The following is a 19,801-nucleotide window of genomic DNA, read 5'->3' on the forward strand; positions in this document are numbered from 1 at the left end:
ACGGAATTACTTTCCTAGCAACAGAAAATGAATGAGAAGAGTATTCCAGGCAGAGGAAATAGCAGAAGCAAAGATAGGAAATGAAGTGTGAGAGCTGAGCAAGAAAGGGCCAAAGTGGGAGAAGAAGAAGTAGTAAGAGGCCTCCAGAAACCCCACTGGGTGAGTAGAGGGAAATACAGTGAGCACAGTCCCTGGGAACTGTGTGGCAGGGGGGCAGGTGAGCACTGGTGCCTTGTGGACAGATCCACGTGACCCTAAGTATATGTGTATCAGCCTTAGGGTTGTTTTGCAATGACAGCAGCATGTATTTCTACCATCAGTTCTTTCCCAAATAGTTTCAGCTTTCTGGAATCCAAAGTCTTTAAAATTCTGAGTTCTTTCAGTAGTTCAACTACAGAACAACTAGTCACTCTAAACAGCCATAGAAGGGGCAAACCCACAAAGGATAGGCAGGCGTAAGCAAAGCCTGCTGAAATACCTGCAATGCCATGCTCATCCATATTTTGCACCTCTTCACAAAAGCATTAAAATCCAGAGCACAAATCAATCATCATCTCTTGATGAACATAAGTATCTGCTATTACCATTACTTATACATTGATTTCATCCAAAGTTTATTAAGTATCTACTCTACCTCGAGCAGTGCCCTGGAATATAAAGTTTCTGATTTTAAATAACTTACTTTCTGATAGCAGAATTATTTATAAGGTAACAAGACAAACAATATAATTGGCATTAACAGAAGTACTGTGGAAACACAATGGGTTAACAGACTATTTAAATTTTTTTATGTATAATGTTAAACAGAGGTGAAAGTGAGAGGCAACTCCAACAAACATACATACACCCACACTTTCCCTCGATCATAATAAATTTACTGCCAATCTTGTTTCTCTTCTAAATTGCCTCATTAACTTTAAGACATCATATTATCTTATCCATAAATATTTCACCATAATACCACTAATAGATAGGAACTTGTTCTTTAAACATTATAAATATATATCTTGAAAGCTGAGTAAGTTTTTTAAGATATAAGATTTAACTAAATGAATAAAATGCACAGATCCGAAGGTGCTCAACTGAGTTCTGACAATTGTGTAGACCTGTATTAACCACTATCCAAAACAAGATGTAAAACATTTCTATGGCCCAGAAAGTTCCCACATGCCCTTTTCTAATCAATGTCCTACAGCCAGATAACTACTTTCTGATTTCTATTACCAAAGATCACTTTTGCATGTTCTTAGACTTTTATAAACGACATCATAGAGTAAGAGGTTTCTAGCTCAAAAAAGAAAAAAGCATCCCTTTCAGAAAGAATTACATTTACTGTGTAAAACTGTGTGGAAAGGTATGTTCACAAAAGGTTGAAGAACTCAAAAGGGTTGAAAACTGGGATTGGTAACCATCAGAAGACAAGACTAGAAGAAGAGGCTTGATGGAAAGCTAGGGTTTCCAGATTAAACTCTACAATTAATTCTGGGAACCATGTTGTGAAATAAACTTTCCCAATGCCCAAAGTGATTTCTCTGGCCTAAAAGTACATCTGTTCTCTCAATAAGCTCCTTTCTTTTCAATCCTCCAACTGAGGGGACCAAGGCAAGAGCAACATCCTACACCCCAATGCTATTCACTTGCATCCTGGGCAGAGGCCTCTCTGCCACCTCAGGAAAGGGAATGAGCCCCTTTTTTCTTTCTCATGAGAGGGCACAGTCTCCACTCCCCAACCCCTTTTTAAATAAGCAGCCTCAAATCTGAGGGGCAGCCTTACCATTATCTGTATTTCTCTCTTGCACACCTGGAGATCATGCTCATTGTTGACAAACATGCGTTTCAAGGCACATTTCATTCCATTGCTTGTCCTCACCAGAAACACGATAGCAAATCCACCTGTGAGAGAAACAAACATACAAGTCCTTCTGAGTCATGTTCAAAAAGTCAGGCAGATGACTATGTTGGCTGTTGTCACTGTTGATGACATTCATGCCACTGTCAGCTAGCCCTGGGGCTGGCCTGGCTCAGAACACATTCTTAGATTCTCAGAACTCACAGGTATTACTTATGCAATCAGGTGGCAGAAATCAGAGAAACTGTTCCTGAACACCAATCTCAGGAAAAAAAGAACAACAGTCATTATCTCCCAAAGAACCTACAAATACGCAGATGAACAAACAGATGAAAGGAAAAAACTACATTCTCACTACTGTCATAGACGGTTTGAGATCTCACTTAATTCTAACTACAGTCCTATGAGGCTCGGTGTTATTTTTCCCTTTAAGGCAACAATTACTAGCTGAGGCATTCTTTAATACTTTAGATTTTTTAGTGTTCTACAAATTCTTAGAATGCCTACCTTGACCTCACTCCCCAAACACTGTATTAGGTGTTTGGTGAGACTGTTAATAGGGGTTATAATTAGATAAGGTGCTGCAAAGCTGTCAAAGTTGGAGGCTTTGAGATAAGCAGCACTTATACTGGACACCTAGTCCATTGCTTGCTTGTGTAGCTTCATAATTTAGCTTGCATTATCCTGTGCATTGAGCCTGTGTAGCAAACAAAAAAAAAGGTGCTGGGTTATGTTTTGCACAGAGGAGATTACTAATTGGATGAAGGTGAATGCAGAGAGAAGTCATTGGTATGGGAACTTGAGCTGAGGTTATGGCATTGGATTGGAGCTTGCAGCCACATGCAAAATTAATATAGAGCAATAAGCAGTAGTCATAGAGGTCTCAGGCCTCAGATATGACTGGTGTCCTCACGGCCAGTCCAGTTCCTGAGGCCCAGCACTTCAGCACCTGCCTGCTGATGTTCACAGCATTTCCTGCTACATCTTTACAATACTGATTTCTTTTCAAGTCAGCCTAAGTTTCCGTTCTTTAAAACTAAAGAGAGCTTTAATCACAAAGCACTGATATGTGTTTTCATAAAACACATACATAATTCTGTTAAAAAATTTTAATGGGTTCATCAAATGGTCCAATGTGTACTTTGATAATGACTTACTGGAGACCACATATTTGTATGTTTCTGTCTTCAGCATTCAGGTAAGCACTGAAATTGATCGTGTAATCTTTATTTTTAAATTTTACTTCTAAATATTTTTTGTTTTTCAATTACAGTTGATGTATAACACTATATTAGTTTCAGGTGTAAACCCCATGACTAGACATTTATATAACTGATGAAATGATCGCCTGGATAAATCTTTAATTTTGACTGTCATCTCTTTAATCTTTCTATCTCAGTAACATTTTCCATTTTCTTGTACTACTTTAAAGCAGTGGTCCCCAGCCTTTTTGGCACAGGGAGCTGTTTGCTCGCTCACTGGCTGCTCACCTCCTGCTGTGCGGCCCAGTGCCTAACAGGCCATGGGCCTCAGCCGGGGGTTGGGAAGCCCTGCTTTAAAGTACACTTACACTGCTCCGTTGTCAACCGTAATTCTAGAATTTTGAGTATTTATTAAAAAAATTTTTTAAACCCTCACATGCACTTACAGAGGGAGGTCTTACCACACACACACCAAACAACAGCAACACCCCTCAATTCTAGGATGCACGTGTTTTTACATTTGAATTTTTAGGATATCTGACATATTCTTGTAATAAATATGTACATTTTAAATTTTTAAGATTTTATTTATTTATCTTTAAAGGTGAAGGGAAGGAGAGGGGGAGAGAAATATCAATGTACGGTTGCCTCTCATGCATCCCCTGCTGGAAACTGGCCTGCAACCCAGGCATGTGACCTGACTGAGAATCAAACCGCAATCCTTTTGTTCACAGGCTCACGCTCAATCCACTGAGCTACATCAGCCAGGGCTAATACATACATTTAATGAAGATCTATTTGTCTTTCTTTTTCTCCAAAAAGTTATTAAATTCATGATGTTTTATAATCAAGTAGAACTGAGAAAAATGATAGAATTGTAAAATTTCAATGTACATTCATACCTGTTTTGTGACTAAAGTGGTTTTCATAACATAGATATTTTAAATTTTGGAAAAAATCGCAGAACTACAGACTTTGTACTTCTAGAGAACATTAAGTCTAAGCACTTTTGCTTTATGGGCAGAAGAACCTAGTAAGGTTTAGGAGTCCCACGGCTAACTATGGGCATAACCCAGAAGGGTGTCACTCTCTATACAAAAACATGTTCTTCCTACTTCATTTATCTTAAAGAAAACTGTGAAGTACCCCTAACAGTGCTGGAGACCAAAAGCTGGGAGAGCGAAAGTTGGGAGTGGTTATTTCCCACAGTTCCGCAATGCATGATGGCACCACTAAAGGACAAAGCTGTCCTTTCAGATGATGATGCAGCAGTTTGAGATAACTGCCACCAGATGGGAGCAGTGTACTTTTCTTTACCAGGTAGCAAGGTGACCTTTCCAGCCGGGACTGAAGAAATGAGTCAGATGCCTACCCCTCGATCTAGGCATGCACAACTGGCTGAGAAGAGCCAGTCCAGCTCCTCAAAGCCCATGACCATCATAAAACTAAAGGCAGAGCAATGCACCGCTATACCTAATATAGACAGAACCATGTTATTAAGTATCTATGCCCATACAGGAGCTTATTTGCAGGTGAGCAGCATTTAAATCAGAGTTCCTTGATCGTTAGATTAAAATTGAAGCCTGGTAGGACTGTCAATATTAAAATGTTAGCCATTATTACTATGTAGTTGACCAAACAGGGAGGTAAATTACTAAAAGGTAGAGCAGAGATAGCACCTCTCAAGATACTTCTTCGGTACAGGTCCACCACATGGATCAGGGTAATAAGGTTCTCAGCCACAGCTAACCAGGGTTCAAGCCATTACAAAGGCAGGTATAAGACTGCCAGGAGAGATGCTCATTTCAGATTGGGTTGCATCCCAAGAGCTTGACTAAATGAAAAAATTAAAGCTGAGGTGGGGATGGTATGAACAGAGGTAAGAAAAGCTAACATTCATTAGAGCCTGTGAGACTAACATTCATTAGTCTCTTATCTACTGGCATTTTTTGAAACAGAAAAATAATCTCCATGATTTTACTTAAGTGAATTTCTTGGATAATCCATGAATTTACTGAGTCACAATGGGAAAAAGAACCTGACTCATTATGTGAAGTAAACAAGTAAAACAGGCAAGATAACTGTGGCACATACATGCTTTTATCTATCAGATACGTAGAATTTTTTTTTTTAACTTCCACAGAGAAATATGTTTTCTCTCACTTTCCCTAAAACAGATAGCACTCTTGGTCTGACTTTCTCCTAATTTCTGATGACATGAATGTGTACTTTCTACTCACTGTGACAGAGATTTTGCCTGTTTGGCCCCCTTCTGTATAGTCATGTTCTAGATTAGTGCCTAACATATCGAGGGCACTCAAAAATGAATTAACTTTCCTTTTAATGTTACAACAGAGAATAGAAAAGGCCACAGAGAGTGGTGGAGACTGTGGAAAACTAAAGTGTATGGCCCACAGAAACAGCTACTATACAATTCCAAGTACTTGTTATCATGCAGGAATATGGATCCAGTTTTATCAGATCTAATCACTTCTAAATATAAACTGGACACCCAAAACTCATGTGGAATCTTCAGATTTAAACACTGGCAACAAGTCACAGTTTAAATTAATGCTGGACAGGATGACACTGTAGGGGCTGAAGAAAACACACCTGGGGGGCTTTAGAGAGTCTCTGAGCCTACAGTTTTCTACCTCTAATCTGGTTAACCCCATAATTTCACTGATAGCCAGAAGGGAAAGTGACATAGCCAATGTTACACAGTTAAAAGATGACTTGTAAATAAAATCCAGAATATATACAGGGTCTAGCAGAAGTAACACCTATTTAAGTGTGGTTGGTAGAGTAATAATATAGGTATAATAATTTATAGTTTTAATTTGAACATTCTCCCTAAAATGTCATATGGTGTGCCCAAGTGTGATATTGCTATGTTGCAGAATTACATGCTTGTAATTTTGTAATATAAGATTTTGTAATTAAAAAAGGGGTGTTATTAGTGCTGGACCTTATATATTAGTTATACAGTGGTTATCACAGTTATCATATATTGGTCATCATAGTTCTTGCCATTCTTCCCAAAAGAGTTTATGGAATATTCCCCCCAACCCTCAACCAGCATCTGTATATGACTTTATAGTTCCTCAAAGGCATTTTAACAAACTATTTTATTTATATTTCCACAATAACTAAATGGGGTAGGTGAGCTACCTATTGTCCCCATTTTCCCAATAGGAAAGAGTTGTAGAGAGATTAAGCTCCTTTCATAAGAACATACAGAACTTAGTCAGCGGTACCTCATCTTTTAAAATCAACTTCACATATAATACAATGCACCCTTTTGGGTGTGCAGTTTGATGCATTTCCACAACTGTATACACTCTTGCAACCATCACCATAATCAATCCATCACTGCGATCAGTTCCTTAGTCCTCTTTGTAGGCATCTACCCATCCTTCTCACACCATCTCATATAACTTCTGGCCTGCTTTCTGTCCTATAGATTCATTTCGCTTGCTCTAGAATAAATGGAACCATACAGTATATACTCCTGTGTCCAGCCTCTTTCATTCAGCATAACATTTCTAAAATTCATTGTTACACGTGTATTTTAGTTTTTTAAACTGCAGATTAGTATTCCATTACGTAGATTTTCTGCAGTTAATTTATCCATTCACCTGAAGGACATCTAAATTATTTCTAGCTTTTGGTTATATTATAAATAAAATGTCCATATCAGAGTCCTTTTTGTGGACATAGGTATTTATTTCTCTTGGGTAAATACTTAGGAATGGAATGGCTGGGTCATATGGTAAGTATGTGTTCAGCTTTATAAGAAACTGCTTACCAGTTCGCCATTTCATACACCCAACTGCCACATGTAAGACTTTGGGTTGTTCCTCATCCTCATCAACACTTGGTATTGTCAATCTTTCTATTTTAGCCATTCTAAAATAAAAAGTGATAGTTCTTTGTGACTTTAATTTGCATTTCCTTATAGAGCCTTCATCATTTGAACTCCTAGGATTAGCTGCTCCCACCACTTTTGTGCTAAAAGGTTTTAACAAGCATAGGATCATTAGGATCATCGAGTCACCAACTAAATTACTGAGATATCTTGGACTTCTACCTCTAATGCACAGATGACAGAAGTGCCTCCTTCTCTCCTGAGAGATGGCAAGTGAGAACTTGTAATACACAGAGAGGGGATTACGTCATCTCTAAAGTCTCTTTCAACTCTGACAACAAAAGATCATGGTCATCAACATCATTATCATGACCGAAACTTTTAAAACAAAACCTCCTCAGTAGCCTGAGCATGATATTCAATATCAGCAATGGGGCTTTCTCCTTCTCTCCCTCCTTTTCTGCCTCCCTCCCTCCGTTCCATCCTCCCTTTCTTTCCTTACCCAAGGATATGTTTGTTGATTTGGGAGGGAGGGAGAGAGAGGAAGGAAGGGTCAGGAGGAGACAAGGAGAGAGAAAGAGAAACATCAATGTAAGAGAGAAACACTGATTGGTTGCCTCCTGTATGCACCTCAAACCACGATCACAACTACAACCTAGGTACGTACCTTGACTGGAAATCAAACCTTCAACCTTTTTGGTGCATGGGACAATGCTCCAACCTAGTGAGCCAGGGCAGCAATGGAGCTTTTGAAGAAGTAAGTGTAAGTAGTACCTCTCCTGGCTTGATTTCAAATACTGAATCATGCAAAATGGTACCAGACCTCGGAGGCAGTTCCAAATGAATCAAGACGTCCACTTAGCAAGGAAAAGTGAGGGATGAGGGAAGTAAGATGAGCAGGAAGGGGAGAAAACACACCAAATTGATGATCTGAGTAGTGATATGCACAGAGATGGGAAACAGCTGGGCAAACAATGACAGTGATTAGACCATGAGATAAAGAAGCCCATCACGGTGCTGAGGCAGGATTTCTGAATTTGCTGCCAAAGAAGTTTTGGTGAATATTTTAAAATCAGGCCTAGATTTGAGGCACTAAAGTGAGGAAACCTTCCCCAGATCCATATTCTGTTCCTGTCTTCCACTTTTCTACCCTATAAACTTCATTTCTCTTTTAGAATAAGGTTTAACCCAATGAATGCTGTTTACTTAATGCAGTTTCTCTTTGAATTACCTAAGGAGAAATGAGCATAAAATAAAATAGCATTCTGAGGCTTTTCTAAAGAATCAGATGGAGAACCCAGTTAAAGTGGAATTTGTCTAGAAGATGTAAAAGAAAGGGCAACAGTGGACAAGTTACTGGATCCATTTGGCCTTCATTTCCTCAAGTGCAGAAGTTGAATTAGTAGTGTTAACTAAATCAGTGGTGTTAAAACTCAGTTCCCGAGAGCCCTAGCATTACAGGGGGTATGGATCCATGATGAAAAAGTGACTGCACTTAAAGTTAGGGCTCTACACACAGCTTTCCTTTTATCTGTTTGATATTAATTCTGAAAAAGATGCTAGGAAAAAAGGGGGTGTCAACTCTGCTTTAAAGGAGAATTAAAAAGTATACCAAGAATATTCTGTAGCTTTATAGAAAAATGTTTTTTAAAAAAAGGACTATACTGCTGGTCATGAGAACAGCCCTTATGTACATGCCTCCTGCAGATATGAAGATATGAACGTGTACGGGCAGTTTCTGGAAAGGGAAGGCACTGCACTCATTTTACACTGAGATCACACAGCATTCTTGTAGAGTCCAACAGGATAGGTCCAAATCTTGGCTCAGACAAGTCACAATCTCTCTGAGACCCTGTCCTCTCACATTAAAGAGCCACTGAGATCTATCTCATAGCTTGGTGAAGGATTATATGACAAGCAAAACACTTAGCACATAGAAGATATGTGATGAATACAGGTGTTCCCTTCTTAACTCGGTTCCCCCCCCCAAATCCTTTGTACTTGTACATCCCTGACTTAACATAAAGTTCTAAATCTGGAATATCTTCTTGAGATCAGTGGCACAAACCCATATGCCTACAGGGGCCAGACAGGTCATCTAAAAGAGGAAAACAGTCCAGGTATTGTATAACAAAACGCACGCAGGCAGTCTGATGACACAGACTCACTGTTGCAGAGCTGTAGCTACTGCGCAAACCAGAAAGTGCACGCCCAGTTCACAAGGAGCCGTTTCTCAACTTCAGTCAATTGTGGCCATAGTGGAATGTGGGCTGAGGGTTGTCCAGTGTTTTGATTTCCAGGAGAAACTGGATTTTTAGGTAAAATCTCCTGGTTTTTAAGCCCAGGCAACAAACTTTTAAAAAGTCCCTTTATATCCTACAGAAGTCAAGGAAAAGCTATTCTAGGTTAAGACTGTACTAGACAACAGCCTTGCCTCAATCTTTATGGGGAACCTTGTGAAGTAAGCAGGGCATGTATTACAATCTCCACTTTACTGGGAAGCTGAGGCATAGAGAAAAACCCAATTCCTGGCCTTCACCTTGGTCCACTCCCTCCTGCTGCCATTCCCTCCCTTCAGCAGTGCACCAAGCAGAAACCTCACCACTACCAGGGAAGGTGAGAGAACAGACACGGTAAAAGGCAAGGGAGGCTGACCAAAGTTCTACCTCTCTGACCGAGCAGGTGGAAGAGAGTCCTCTCTGCACTGAGGACTTGGGTGCACTGAGGACTTGGGTGCACTTCCATAGAGAGTGACGATCACCAGGCTTTCAAACACTCTCCTACCATACATTCATATTGAAGACACTTTGCCAAAAGTTTCAGAAGGAACAAAAATTTTCAGAAATTCAGAACAGATGGCAAAGAGCAAAGCAAAGATTTCACAGGAGAAAAGGTCGAGCTGAAGCATTTGTCACAGTGGGAACTTGGGGTTTGTTTTTTTAACATTCATCTCTCCTTACTTGCCTCAAACTAAAAATCACCATTTGCCACCTCCTTCTGGGGAGCATGTCAAAGCAGTGCTTTCCCCAGCAGAAAGAACACCATTATGGGGGAGGACTTGAGGAATTCGACTTCCTCTCTCCCTATCAGGAGCCGCAGGCACGAGTCAGAGACTGGCAATCCCTGGCAGTGGTACAGAAACATCAATGGAACCCAATCAAGGCCACAGCCCAGCTTGAACACGGGGTGGCTGGCAACTGGTTCTTCCTCACCAGGACTGCAACAATTGGGGAGCATCTCCAGGTCAAGGGGTTTGGAAAGAGTAGCCAAAAAAAAAAAAAAGGTATCTCCAGGGAAGTCACCTGGCTCCCTGGAACAAAAGGTTAGAGTTCTAAGAATCTAGTTGGCTCACACATACAACAGAGGCTTGTGAATTACTGCCCGTAGAACCACTGCATATTGGGCCTGGCCTGTCAACAGCCAAGACCCACTGAAAGAGGGCATTTCCCAGAGCTACTTGGCCCACCTCTCCTATATTGTTACCGTGGGATTACCTATCTGGCAAGTGTAGACAGAAATGGTCAGAGACATCAGTAGGATGATATTCTTTGTTCACTGAAATCCACTAAGCAGCTAACCATCAGACTACGCCATTTTCTATTCTCTATACCAAGGTGATCTTCTAAAAACAGAAACTGAATATCATTCACCTGTTTGAAACTCCTCAGTGGGGGCTTGCCCCTCTCAGAATAAAATGCCAAATGGGATGATGGCAAGCAAGGACCTACATGACAGTGTGTGATCTCTCTCTTTCCACGTCATTCAAACACAACAGCCTTTCACTGTACTCTCTGTTCCTGTCACAGTCACCTGCTTCCTTCCTTAAGGTCGCTGTACTCCACTTTAAGGACTTCTGTGCATGCTTCACCCTTTGCCCTATTCACCTCACTCTGGGCCTGACCATCTCCTGCTCCTTCAGATTTTAGGCAATGTTACTTCCATAGAAGTAACATTTAGTAACTTTCTGATTAGGTTATGTGTCTTGTTATATACAGCACCCTATGCTTTTCCTTCAGGGCATATCTGGAGTATATTAAATATTTAGGTGTGTAATTCTTGGTTTGATGCCTTATCGCCCTGAACCCTGTAGATCGCACAAGGCCAAGGACAATGACTGACTCACCGTAGCCTCTGTCATCCAGCAGACTGCCTACTACATTAAAAGTAATCAAGAGTTTGTTCCACATTCTGTTTGTCTAATACTGTAAAAAATACACCCCCCCAAAAAAAAACAACAAAAAGCACTATACAGCCCCAGCCTTCTCTAAGATTCTAGTATGGGACATAAGGGACACATTTTGCAAGAAGACCCCTTCGTCCACCCTCCAGAGAAAACTCCAGCGCAGCTCAGAGCAGCCAGCATGCGACTGGAGGCCACTGGACCCTATCCTGGGACAACATGTGCAGGGCGCAGCTTTAGGGACAGCTTTATAGAAATCTCTGTGCGGTCACAAGTGACACTTGTTCTCTGTGCAATCCCTTCTTTTAAAATAACACTTGAGCTGGAAATAAAAACACTCTTCAGTTGAGATGGAAAAGAAATCAAATGCTGCCATGCTCAACGCTGTATCAATCCCTCACCTGAAGGAGGGAAGAGTTTCTTGGGCATGAACTGTCTCAGCCCTCTAAGCCACTGGTGCCAGCAATCTTCTAATAAGAGGTTTGCACACAAAGAGAGCAGCTGAGGTCAGCCAGAGGGCGAAGCATCCTTGCCCAGATTCACCAGACCCCCACTACAGACACCCAAGCTCTGGCTCTAATAATTTCCACTGAGACTTGGTGTGTGTGTTATTGGTCCACATCCTCCTAAGGTCTTAATGAAGACAAAGCCTGGCTTGGCATTCTCTCGGCTCTCAATTTTTAATTCCAGAGCATTTCACCTTAACTTCATGCTTCAAAGCTTACTTCGTTTTTTGTACTTACCTCCATTGTATTAAGATCAGGTTAACTAGCTGTGTTCAAAAAGAGTACCCTGTTCCAAAAAGAGCATTTACTAGTGTGGTGATTTGAATTTAGCAGGCAGGCTAGAAGCTGGTCTTCTGTCCTACTGAGATATGCACTGACATTTAAAGTATGTAACATCTTATCCAGCTTTTGTTAGATCTGGTTTCCAAACCCAACTGCTTTAAACAGGTCATCCTAATCTGCTTTAACCCTCCTGTTGTCAGAGGAGATGAATTCTCATCCTGAAATGTAGTGTGTCATTTTCTCAGCTCCCAGCCGTTAATTCCTGGGCATTCCAATTTAACTTCATGCAAGAGCCTTTCCTCCGAGATTCAGGATATCCGAGTGTACTACCCTCACCTTCATCCACTAACCCCTAGGTCATGGTCCCTTACCCAGTGCTTGTGTACCAATTCACAGTCTCTCCCACATCCCAACTCCCGCCATCACGGAGTCTTAACAATTCTATCCCCTAAGCCTCTCCAGAATCCATCCCCCTCCACTCCCTGATGCTCCTACATACTTGCCTCTTTTCTTAGAAGAACTAAAATGGAGGCCTACCTTTCCTCACTTTAGATCCTTTCTCTTCTCAAATTCTTATCTAATAACTCCTCTTAAAAGCATTCATTAGTTCCCCAAAGCCAGGATAAAGACCAAACTCCTTAACACAACAATGCGTAAGAACCTTTCTATTTTTCCCCACTGTTATGAAAAATTCCAAACACACAGTAACACTAAAAAGATCACATTGCAAATTTCCATATATCTACCACTTAGAGTTTATAGTTATTAACATTTGTCATACTTGTTTTGTCACATATTTATCATCCATCTACGTAAACATCAACTCATCTTACTTTTAATGCATTTCCAAGTAAGTTACAGACCTCAGCGCACTTTAAACACTTCAGCCCACACTAGCTTTAGTGTTCAGATTTCATGCTTTTTGGGGGGGTAGGGTAGAAATAAAATCTATTTATAGTAAATGTACAAATTGAGTGTATTACTGGGTATGTTTTTAAATTGAATTTATTGGGGTGACACCAGTTAATAAAATTATATGTTTCAGATATACAATTCTATAATACATCAACTGTATATTGTATTGTATGCTCATCACAGATAAATTTTGATAAATGCATACACTCATCAAGATATAAAGCCATTCCATCACACATGAAATTCCCTCCAGACAAAAATTGCTTTCCAGACAATCCATCTCTCATATCCCCCAGAGGCATCCACTGTTTTGACTTTTCTCATCTTTTACTAGTTTTTCCAGTTTTAGAACTTCACATACAGTACATCCATTTTTTGTGTAAGGATCTTTTACTCACCATAATAGTTTACATTGTTGTGTGTATAGGATACTTTGTTACTTTTATTGCTGACTAGTATTTCACTATTAAAATAAACCTGTTTATCCTTTCTCTTACAGATAGACATTTGGGTTATTTCAAACTTGGAGCTATTACGAAGAAAGTTCTACATGCATTCTTTTTTTAAAGAATTTTATTTATCTTTAGAGGGGAAGAGAAGGAGAGAGGGAGAGAAATATCAATGTATGGTTGTCTCTCGTGTATCCCCTGCTGGGAACTGGCCTGCAATCCAGGCATGTGCCCTGACTGGGAATTGAACCGTGGTTGTTTGGTTCACAGGCCTGTGCCCAATCCACTGAGCTACACCAGCCAGGGTTCTATATGCATTCTTGTACAAGTATTTTTGTATCACGTGGTTTTCTCTTGAGTAAATACTGTATATGCTAGAGTATAAGTGCTGGGCCACTGGGTAGCTATATATTTAATTTTTTAAAGATTTTACTTATTTATTTTAGAGAAGAGAAGGAAGGGAGAAAGAGAGGGAGAGACACATCAATGTGAGGTTGACTCTTGCATGCCCCCCTACTGAGGACCTGGCCCACAACTCAGGCTTGTGCCCTGACTGGGAATCAAACCAGCGACCCTTCGGTTCACAGGCCAGCTCTCAATCCATTGAGCCACACCAGCCAGAGCTGTATATTTAATTTTATAAGAAATTGCCAAGCCCTGGCTGATGTAGCTCAGTGGATTGAGCACGGGCCTGTGAAGCAAAGGGTCGCTGGTTCAATTCCCAGTCAGGGCACATGCCTGGGTTGCGGGCCAGGTCCCCAGTAGGGGACACATGAGAGGCAACCACACATTGATGTTTTTCTCCCACTTTCTCCTTCCCCTCTCCTCTCTCTAAAAATAAATAAATAAAATATTTTTTAAAAAAGAAATTGCCAGACCTTTCTCCAAAGTGGTCATATCATTTTATACTCCCACCAACAATGTACCCCACTTCCAGACCCTTTATAATCTGAATACTAACCTGTCCTGGTCCAACTCATCTCCTAATGCTCTCTCTTCCTCTACCACCACACTTTCAGAACTTGAACCTTTTTTGCTGCTTTATATTCAGGAGGGTTATGTAGGCTGTTCCCTCTGACTGCAATCTCCTGCCCAGTCTTCTGCTTGATAAAAGGAGTTTAAGATTGCTACAACTGTGCCTCTTCTGTGACATCTTCTCTTTCCCTGACAATCAACCCCAACCTTTCATATTATGGTACACATTTAGCCAGTTCCTATATTATTACATTTATCACAGTGTATTAAGGTTATCTGTGAAAAGCTAATCGCTCCATTTAACAGTTTAAGGCAAAGGGGGAGCCACTCTTTTCTGCCCTGGTAGAAATGACACTCATTATGTTAGCATAATATTTTATGATATACTATATGATGCTTTATAAAGTATTTTTACATAAAGTATACCATACACACTTTATGATGCTTTAATGTTTTTATTAAATACCAGTTTAAGGACTTTGAATGCTGTGAAACCTTAGGACAACATTCTACATTGTTTTCTAGGTGGGGCACTTAAAAACTGAGTCACCAAGAAAAATAAAATGGCAAGAAGAGCTTCTAACTTCTCTTGGAATCCTCAGGGCTAGCACAGTATTTGGTATATAGTAGGTGTTAATAGATGTTCCATAAATAATAGCAAATCTAATAATGCTGTTTCCCTGGTTAGATTCTCTAGCTCTCAACCACCTACAAGATAAAGTCCCAACCTAATGTGGCATACAAGGCACATCGTAACCTGGAGCCCACACTGAACTGAGTGCCAGGACAGCATCCTCCAACGCCTCGGTGCTTTTTGTTAGTATTCTCTATCTGGAATGCCTGCTATCTCTTTAATTAGTAAACCTGTAACTGTTAAGTCCAAGTGTAGCGCAAACCAAGACTCCAATGTGAACTTTCACCTAACAGAATGGCCACCTCCACATTACCTTCTTACACTGATTATATCTCACTTGTCTGAATACTATTCTTTCTCACTAGGACAACACAAGGTCTGTCTGGGAAAAGTCCAGCCATTATTAATATAATAAGAATGGTCTGCGTGACATGGATGTTACCTGGCAGCCAAGGAGAGTGGACTGGACTGAACCTGAGTGCACAATAATGACCTCACTGTACCAGTCACTGCAGGCAGTCGACACCACTGAATGAACGTGTGTACTGTGTGGCCATTGCGTTCAAAATGATTGAGTGAGTAGAGCAACAAACCTGCATCAAGTTGCATTAAGAGTTTCTGCGGTGTAATGCAGAAACTATTCAGATTACTCAGAAGGCCACAGCAAATGGTGATTGGCAGCTTCATCATGACAACATGTCTGCTCATGCATCACATCTCATGCAGTTTTTTTTGCAAAACATCATATCATCCAGGTGACTCAGTCCCCCTACAGCCCAGATTGACTTCTGGCCTTTCTCAAAACTAAAATCACCTATGAAAGGAAAGAGATTTCGGACCATTGATGAGATTCAGAAAAATACCATAGGGCAGCTGGTAGAGATTGGGAGAACTGTGTGAGGTCCCAACATGCCTACTTTGAAGGGGACTGAGGTGTCATTTTTCCTATGTACAATGTTTCCTCTATCTTCTTCAATAAATGTCTCTGTTTTTCACAGTACATGGCTGTATACTTTCTGGACAGACCTCGTATTCTCTCCGAAGGCAAAAATTTTATTTTTAAACACTAAGAAACACATTGGTCTAATTTTCCATATCCTTCACCCCATGCTGAAATGAAGATTAGATATGTTATCAAGTGATCTCCTTCTCCTAGCCACAGCTAACTGGGCCCAGGAATGGGCAGTTGGCACAGATTCTCCATTGAGAATCCGAGTGACAACTTCAGGAACTATAGTCAGATGGTGCTGTACAACCAACCACGTAGACTGGGTTGGTGGGTACTGTCAGCCACGTGCATGCTCACGAATAAACAGAATTCTCCAAAAAATAAAAAAGGCAAGAGAATGGGGCAGACACTGGAAGAAGCTGTAATCTGTGACCATAAGCTCCAAGGGGAGACAGACAGACAGAAGAGCCACGTGGTAACTTTCCGGTAATCACAGAACCCAGTTTCACTTCCTGCTGTTGGGTTCCAGAGGGTTCCCCTATATTCATCCAACGAATTCCTTTTTACTTGCTCTAGTTTCAATTAAATCTCTGTTCTTTGCACCCAATGACCCTAAGACACTTTGTACTAATACGTTTATAAAATATACAAGCTCTACAACCTAAGTTCTAAAAATTTTATCCATTACAGGATCTTTTAACAGATAGTATCCAGAACAGAGTGTTAAAGCAGAGTTATTTAAAATTACACTTGAAGAGTGAGAATTTTTAAGTTAAGGACTAGATTTACATTACAATAGAACCTGTATTACTATACAAAGATCTAAGAAAGAAGTAAAAAATCTATTTGGGAAAGGACAGTCACAAGGAACTTGAACAGGGGGACCAAGTCTGCATTATAACCTCTCTCAGGCTCACAGATGAGGATAGGGGGTGGGGGGAAGGCAAGATCCCCGGCACTCAGGGCACTCATCTGGTGATGTCCTGAAGATGGTTTTCCCCTGGGAGTATCAGAAAGTAATAAGAAAGAGATTTCAGCCTCAAATGTGAGGAAACAGACAGGGTAAATAGTCTTTCATATCAAGTAAAAAAAGAACTCAGGCCTGACCAATGTGGCTCAGTTTTGGGGCATTGTTCTACAAACCAAAAGGTTGTCAGTTTGATTCCCAGTCAGGGCAAATGCTGGGTTGCAGGTTTGAAGGCAACCGATCAATGTTTCTCTCTTTCTCCCTCCCTTCCCCTTCCCCTAAAAATAATTAAATAAAAATCTTAAAAAAAAAAGAAAAGAGAAGAGCTCAGCCATGGACAATCCTGGAAAGGCCTGTCAAGACGGCGAGTCTCCAAAAGGCCAAGGGGCATACTACTAGCAGCCAATGCACTGAATTACACGTGGGGAAACTTCCTCTGCCTTTGGTGTAAAACCAGGGTCACGAGCACAGCGAGGTACTTCCATAGGCACAAAAAGACAAAGACAGTAGTATCGATTTTTCCATTAGACTCAGGTTGCAATATGACTGGGCACTGCACTGTGAAAAGTGATCCTGTATTCTAAATTCTGATATTTTGTTCACCATGGTTTCTTACACTCATTTTTATTTTTAAATATTGCATTTAAATATTATTTATGGTGACCACCAAATTCTGTACTTCAGGCGAGTGTCTCATGCTAGTCCCAGCCCTATGTGGAATTGTGGTGCACACAGAGGAGCAATCTGCCCAGGGACCAGTGTCCATGTTGTCCTTCCACTCTGACTCTGCTCCACGGAAGACCTGAGAGGTCAAGATATTCCTCGGGGGCAGAACAGAAACTCAGTGACTGACTCCAAAAAAAGTAGGGGCTGGGAAACAGGTAAAGAAACAGAATTACAGAGTCAGTTTCTAGCTTTCCGTGGGAACTGCAGTGATGTAGTAAAAGCTCCAAGGATGGCCTACTCCCAGGGTCTCTTAGGCATAGACGAGGTCAGACTTGACTCAGGCACCAAGCAAACATAAAGAAACCAAGCTTCACTGAAGCAGAGACCAAGCGTTCATGCCTGAGACTCCAAATGAGTATAAGATCATCAACTAGCTTGATAATAAATGAGAACCAACCAAAACATAACAGAAAATTATGGTTTAGGAAAAAAGGTGGCTCTTGCAGTAACTGGAGTCTTGGGGGGCTCAACAAAGGATTGTAGAAACAGGCTACAGGGTCAGCGCAGAACAGACAGAAGCCCAGGGAAACGTATCTGAAGCTTAACCAGGAAAGGGCTCACTCTAACTCAGGAGCCAAGACAAGGCACCAAGAGAAACCAAGACGTCATAGGGTTCCAGGAGATTTATGCCAAACAAGGGTGGAAGTAGATTTGAAGACCCAAAGATTCTGCCCTACCTAGAAGTAAAGGAAGGACAATTCCACCAAAGTATCCAGTACTATTAGTAAGGCTGTAGCTCAAGTAAAGTTGAAGAGAGGAAAAGGAATGAGAGCTGAATATTCCCTGAGCTGTATCAGCAAGCAGTCCAAGTTAGGCAGTCACATGTCTGGTAGGAATGTCAGCTGGTTTGTGCATGGAAAGCAATGAGGAAATATGTATAAAAAGGCCATAAGGTCTTTGATGCAAAAGTTTTACTTCTTGGAATAATCTGAAATATTCACAAAATGTGCACAAAATGCTCGAGACAAAAGAATGTAGGCATGAAAAATGGAAATTACTTAAATATCTAATAAGAAAAGATCTGGTTAAAAAATACAGTTTGTTCATATAAAATAACATTATATAGCCATTAAATATTTAACAGTTTAATATACTAAAATGCATATATTAAATGACAAGACACAGAGCTCTAAACTTATTAAGAACAGAACTATGTAAAAATACATATATGTAGCAAATTGGCTAGAAAAAAATACAACAAAATGCTGTTACTGAATGAAATCAACTAATTTTTCTAAGACTGAGCTACACCGGTGGATGATTTGATTATAGATGAGAATTTTCTTCCTTATTCATTTCTCTGTTTTCCAAGTTTTCTAAAATACCATACATTATCTTTCCTACATTATAAAAAAAACCTCACTAGTTGTTATTAAATAAGAACCTGCCCTCCAAACCTGGAGAGGGGTGTTAAGAAACTAAGTCTCCAAAAAGGACCCAGAAGCACGCCAGCACTGCCAAGTGCTGTGAATTATGTGTAGAGAAAATTTCTTCTGCCTTTGGTATAAAACCAAGGCTGGAATTAGAGTGGAGTAATGAGGCACTTGCTGGAACTCAAAATCTGAGGGAGTACCCAAAACCTCAGTAATAAAGATAAATAATATTTTAACATTTTTAAGTGAAAATTAATGCAAAAAACAATAAAAATTTCAAATTTTTAAGTAAAGTAGGGATCAGTATTGATTTTTCCCTTTACCTCTGGCTCTAATCTGGCTGAGCACCACACTGTTACTGACCCTATCTTTATTTAAAATTCCAATACGTTGTTCATCACAGATTTTTGGCATTGATTTGTTTCTATGCTTACTGTAATCCTGACTGGCTAATTTCCTGGAAAAGTTTTCCACCCCTGCAATCATGGTCAGGGCAGGGAAGTGGACCAATGCCTGTTTGGTCTGGTGGCAACACCAACCAGGAACAAAAAAGAATGATGATGGCCCTGGGAGGGAGTAACCTAGTCTAGAGAGCGCCCACGTACCCTGCCAGGTTCCCTTGAACCACAGCTCTAGCCCAGCCTCTCTCTCCAGTGACTTGATGGGAATGAAAGAGAAAAATTCCATTCAGAAAATACATAATATACCATGACTGATATCCCCACCAAGTATGAAAAGGAGCATTAGTCTTTAACAGAATATTATTTTAAAATATTTATGTTAGCAATTATGGTTGAGTTTAATGGCAGTATCAGCACATGATGCACAGATACACATTCAAAAAATAAATGAAGAAAAGTAAATTATAATATTGGATTGACCAAAAGGCCCGTTCATTTAGTATTTTCAGGAAAATAAAAGACACG

General features: G+C 40.3%; 1 protein-coding gene across 16 annotated transcripts in view; it reads right to left on the bottom strand.

Moving 5' to 3' along the window:
• Window positions 1-19,801, bottom strand: part of AAK1 (AP2 associated kinase 1) — a 166,020-nt gene that overhangs the window by 86,726 nt on the left and 59,493 nt on the right. For all 16 annotated transcript variants that reach the window (XM_053663303.1, XM_053663304.1, XM_053663308.1 and 13 more), the window contains exon 3: window positions 1,775-1,893. In XM_053663303.1, coding sequence (XP_053519278.1) covers window positions 1,775-1,893 — 119 coding nt within the window. The remainder of the gene's footprint in view (window positions 1-1,774; window positions 1,894-19,801) is intronic.

Source organism: Artibeus jamaicensis, unplaced genomic scaffold (assembly GCF_021234435.1).
Source record: "Artibeus jamaicensis isolate MK-2021 breed Jamaican fruit bat unplaced genomic scaffold, CSHL_Jam_final contig_3174, whole genome shotgun sequence".
In the NCBI taxonomy this organism is placed as follows: Eukaryota; Metazoa; Chordata; class Mammalia; order Chiroptera; family Phyllostomidae; genus Artibeus; species Artibeus jamaicensis.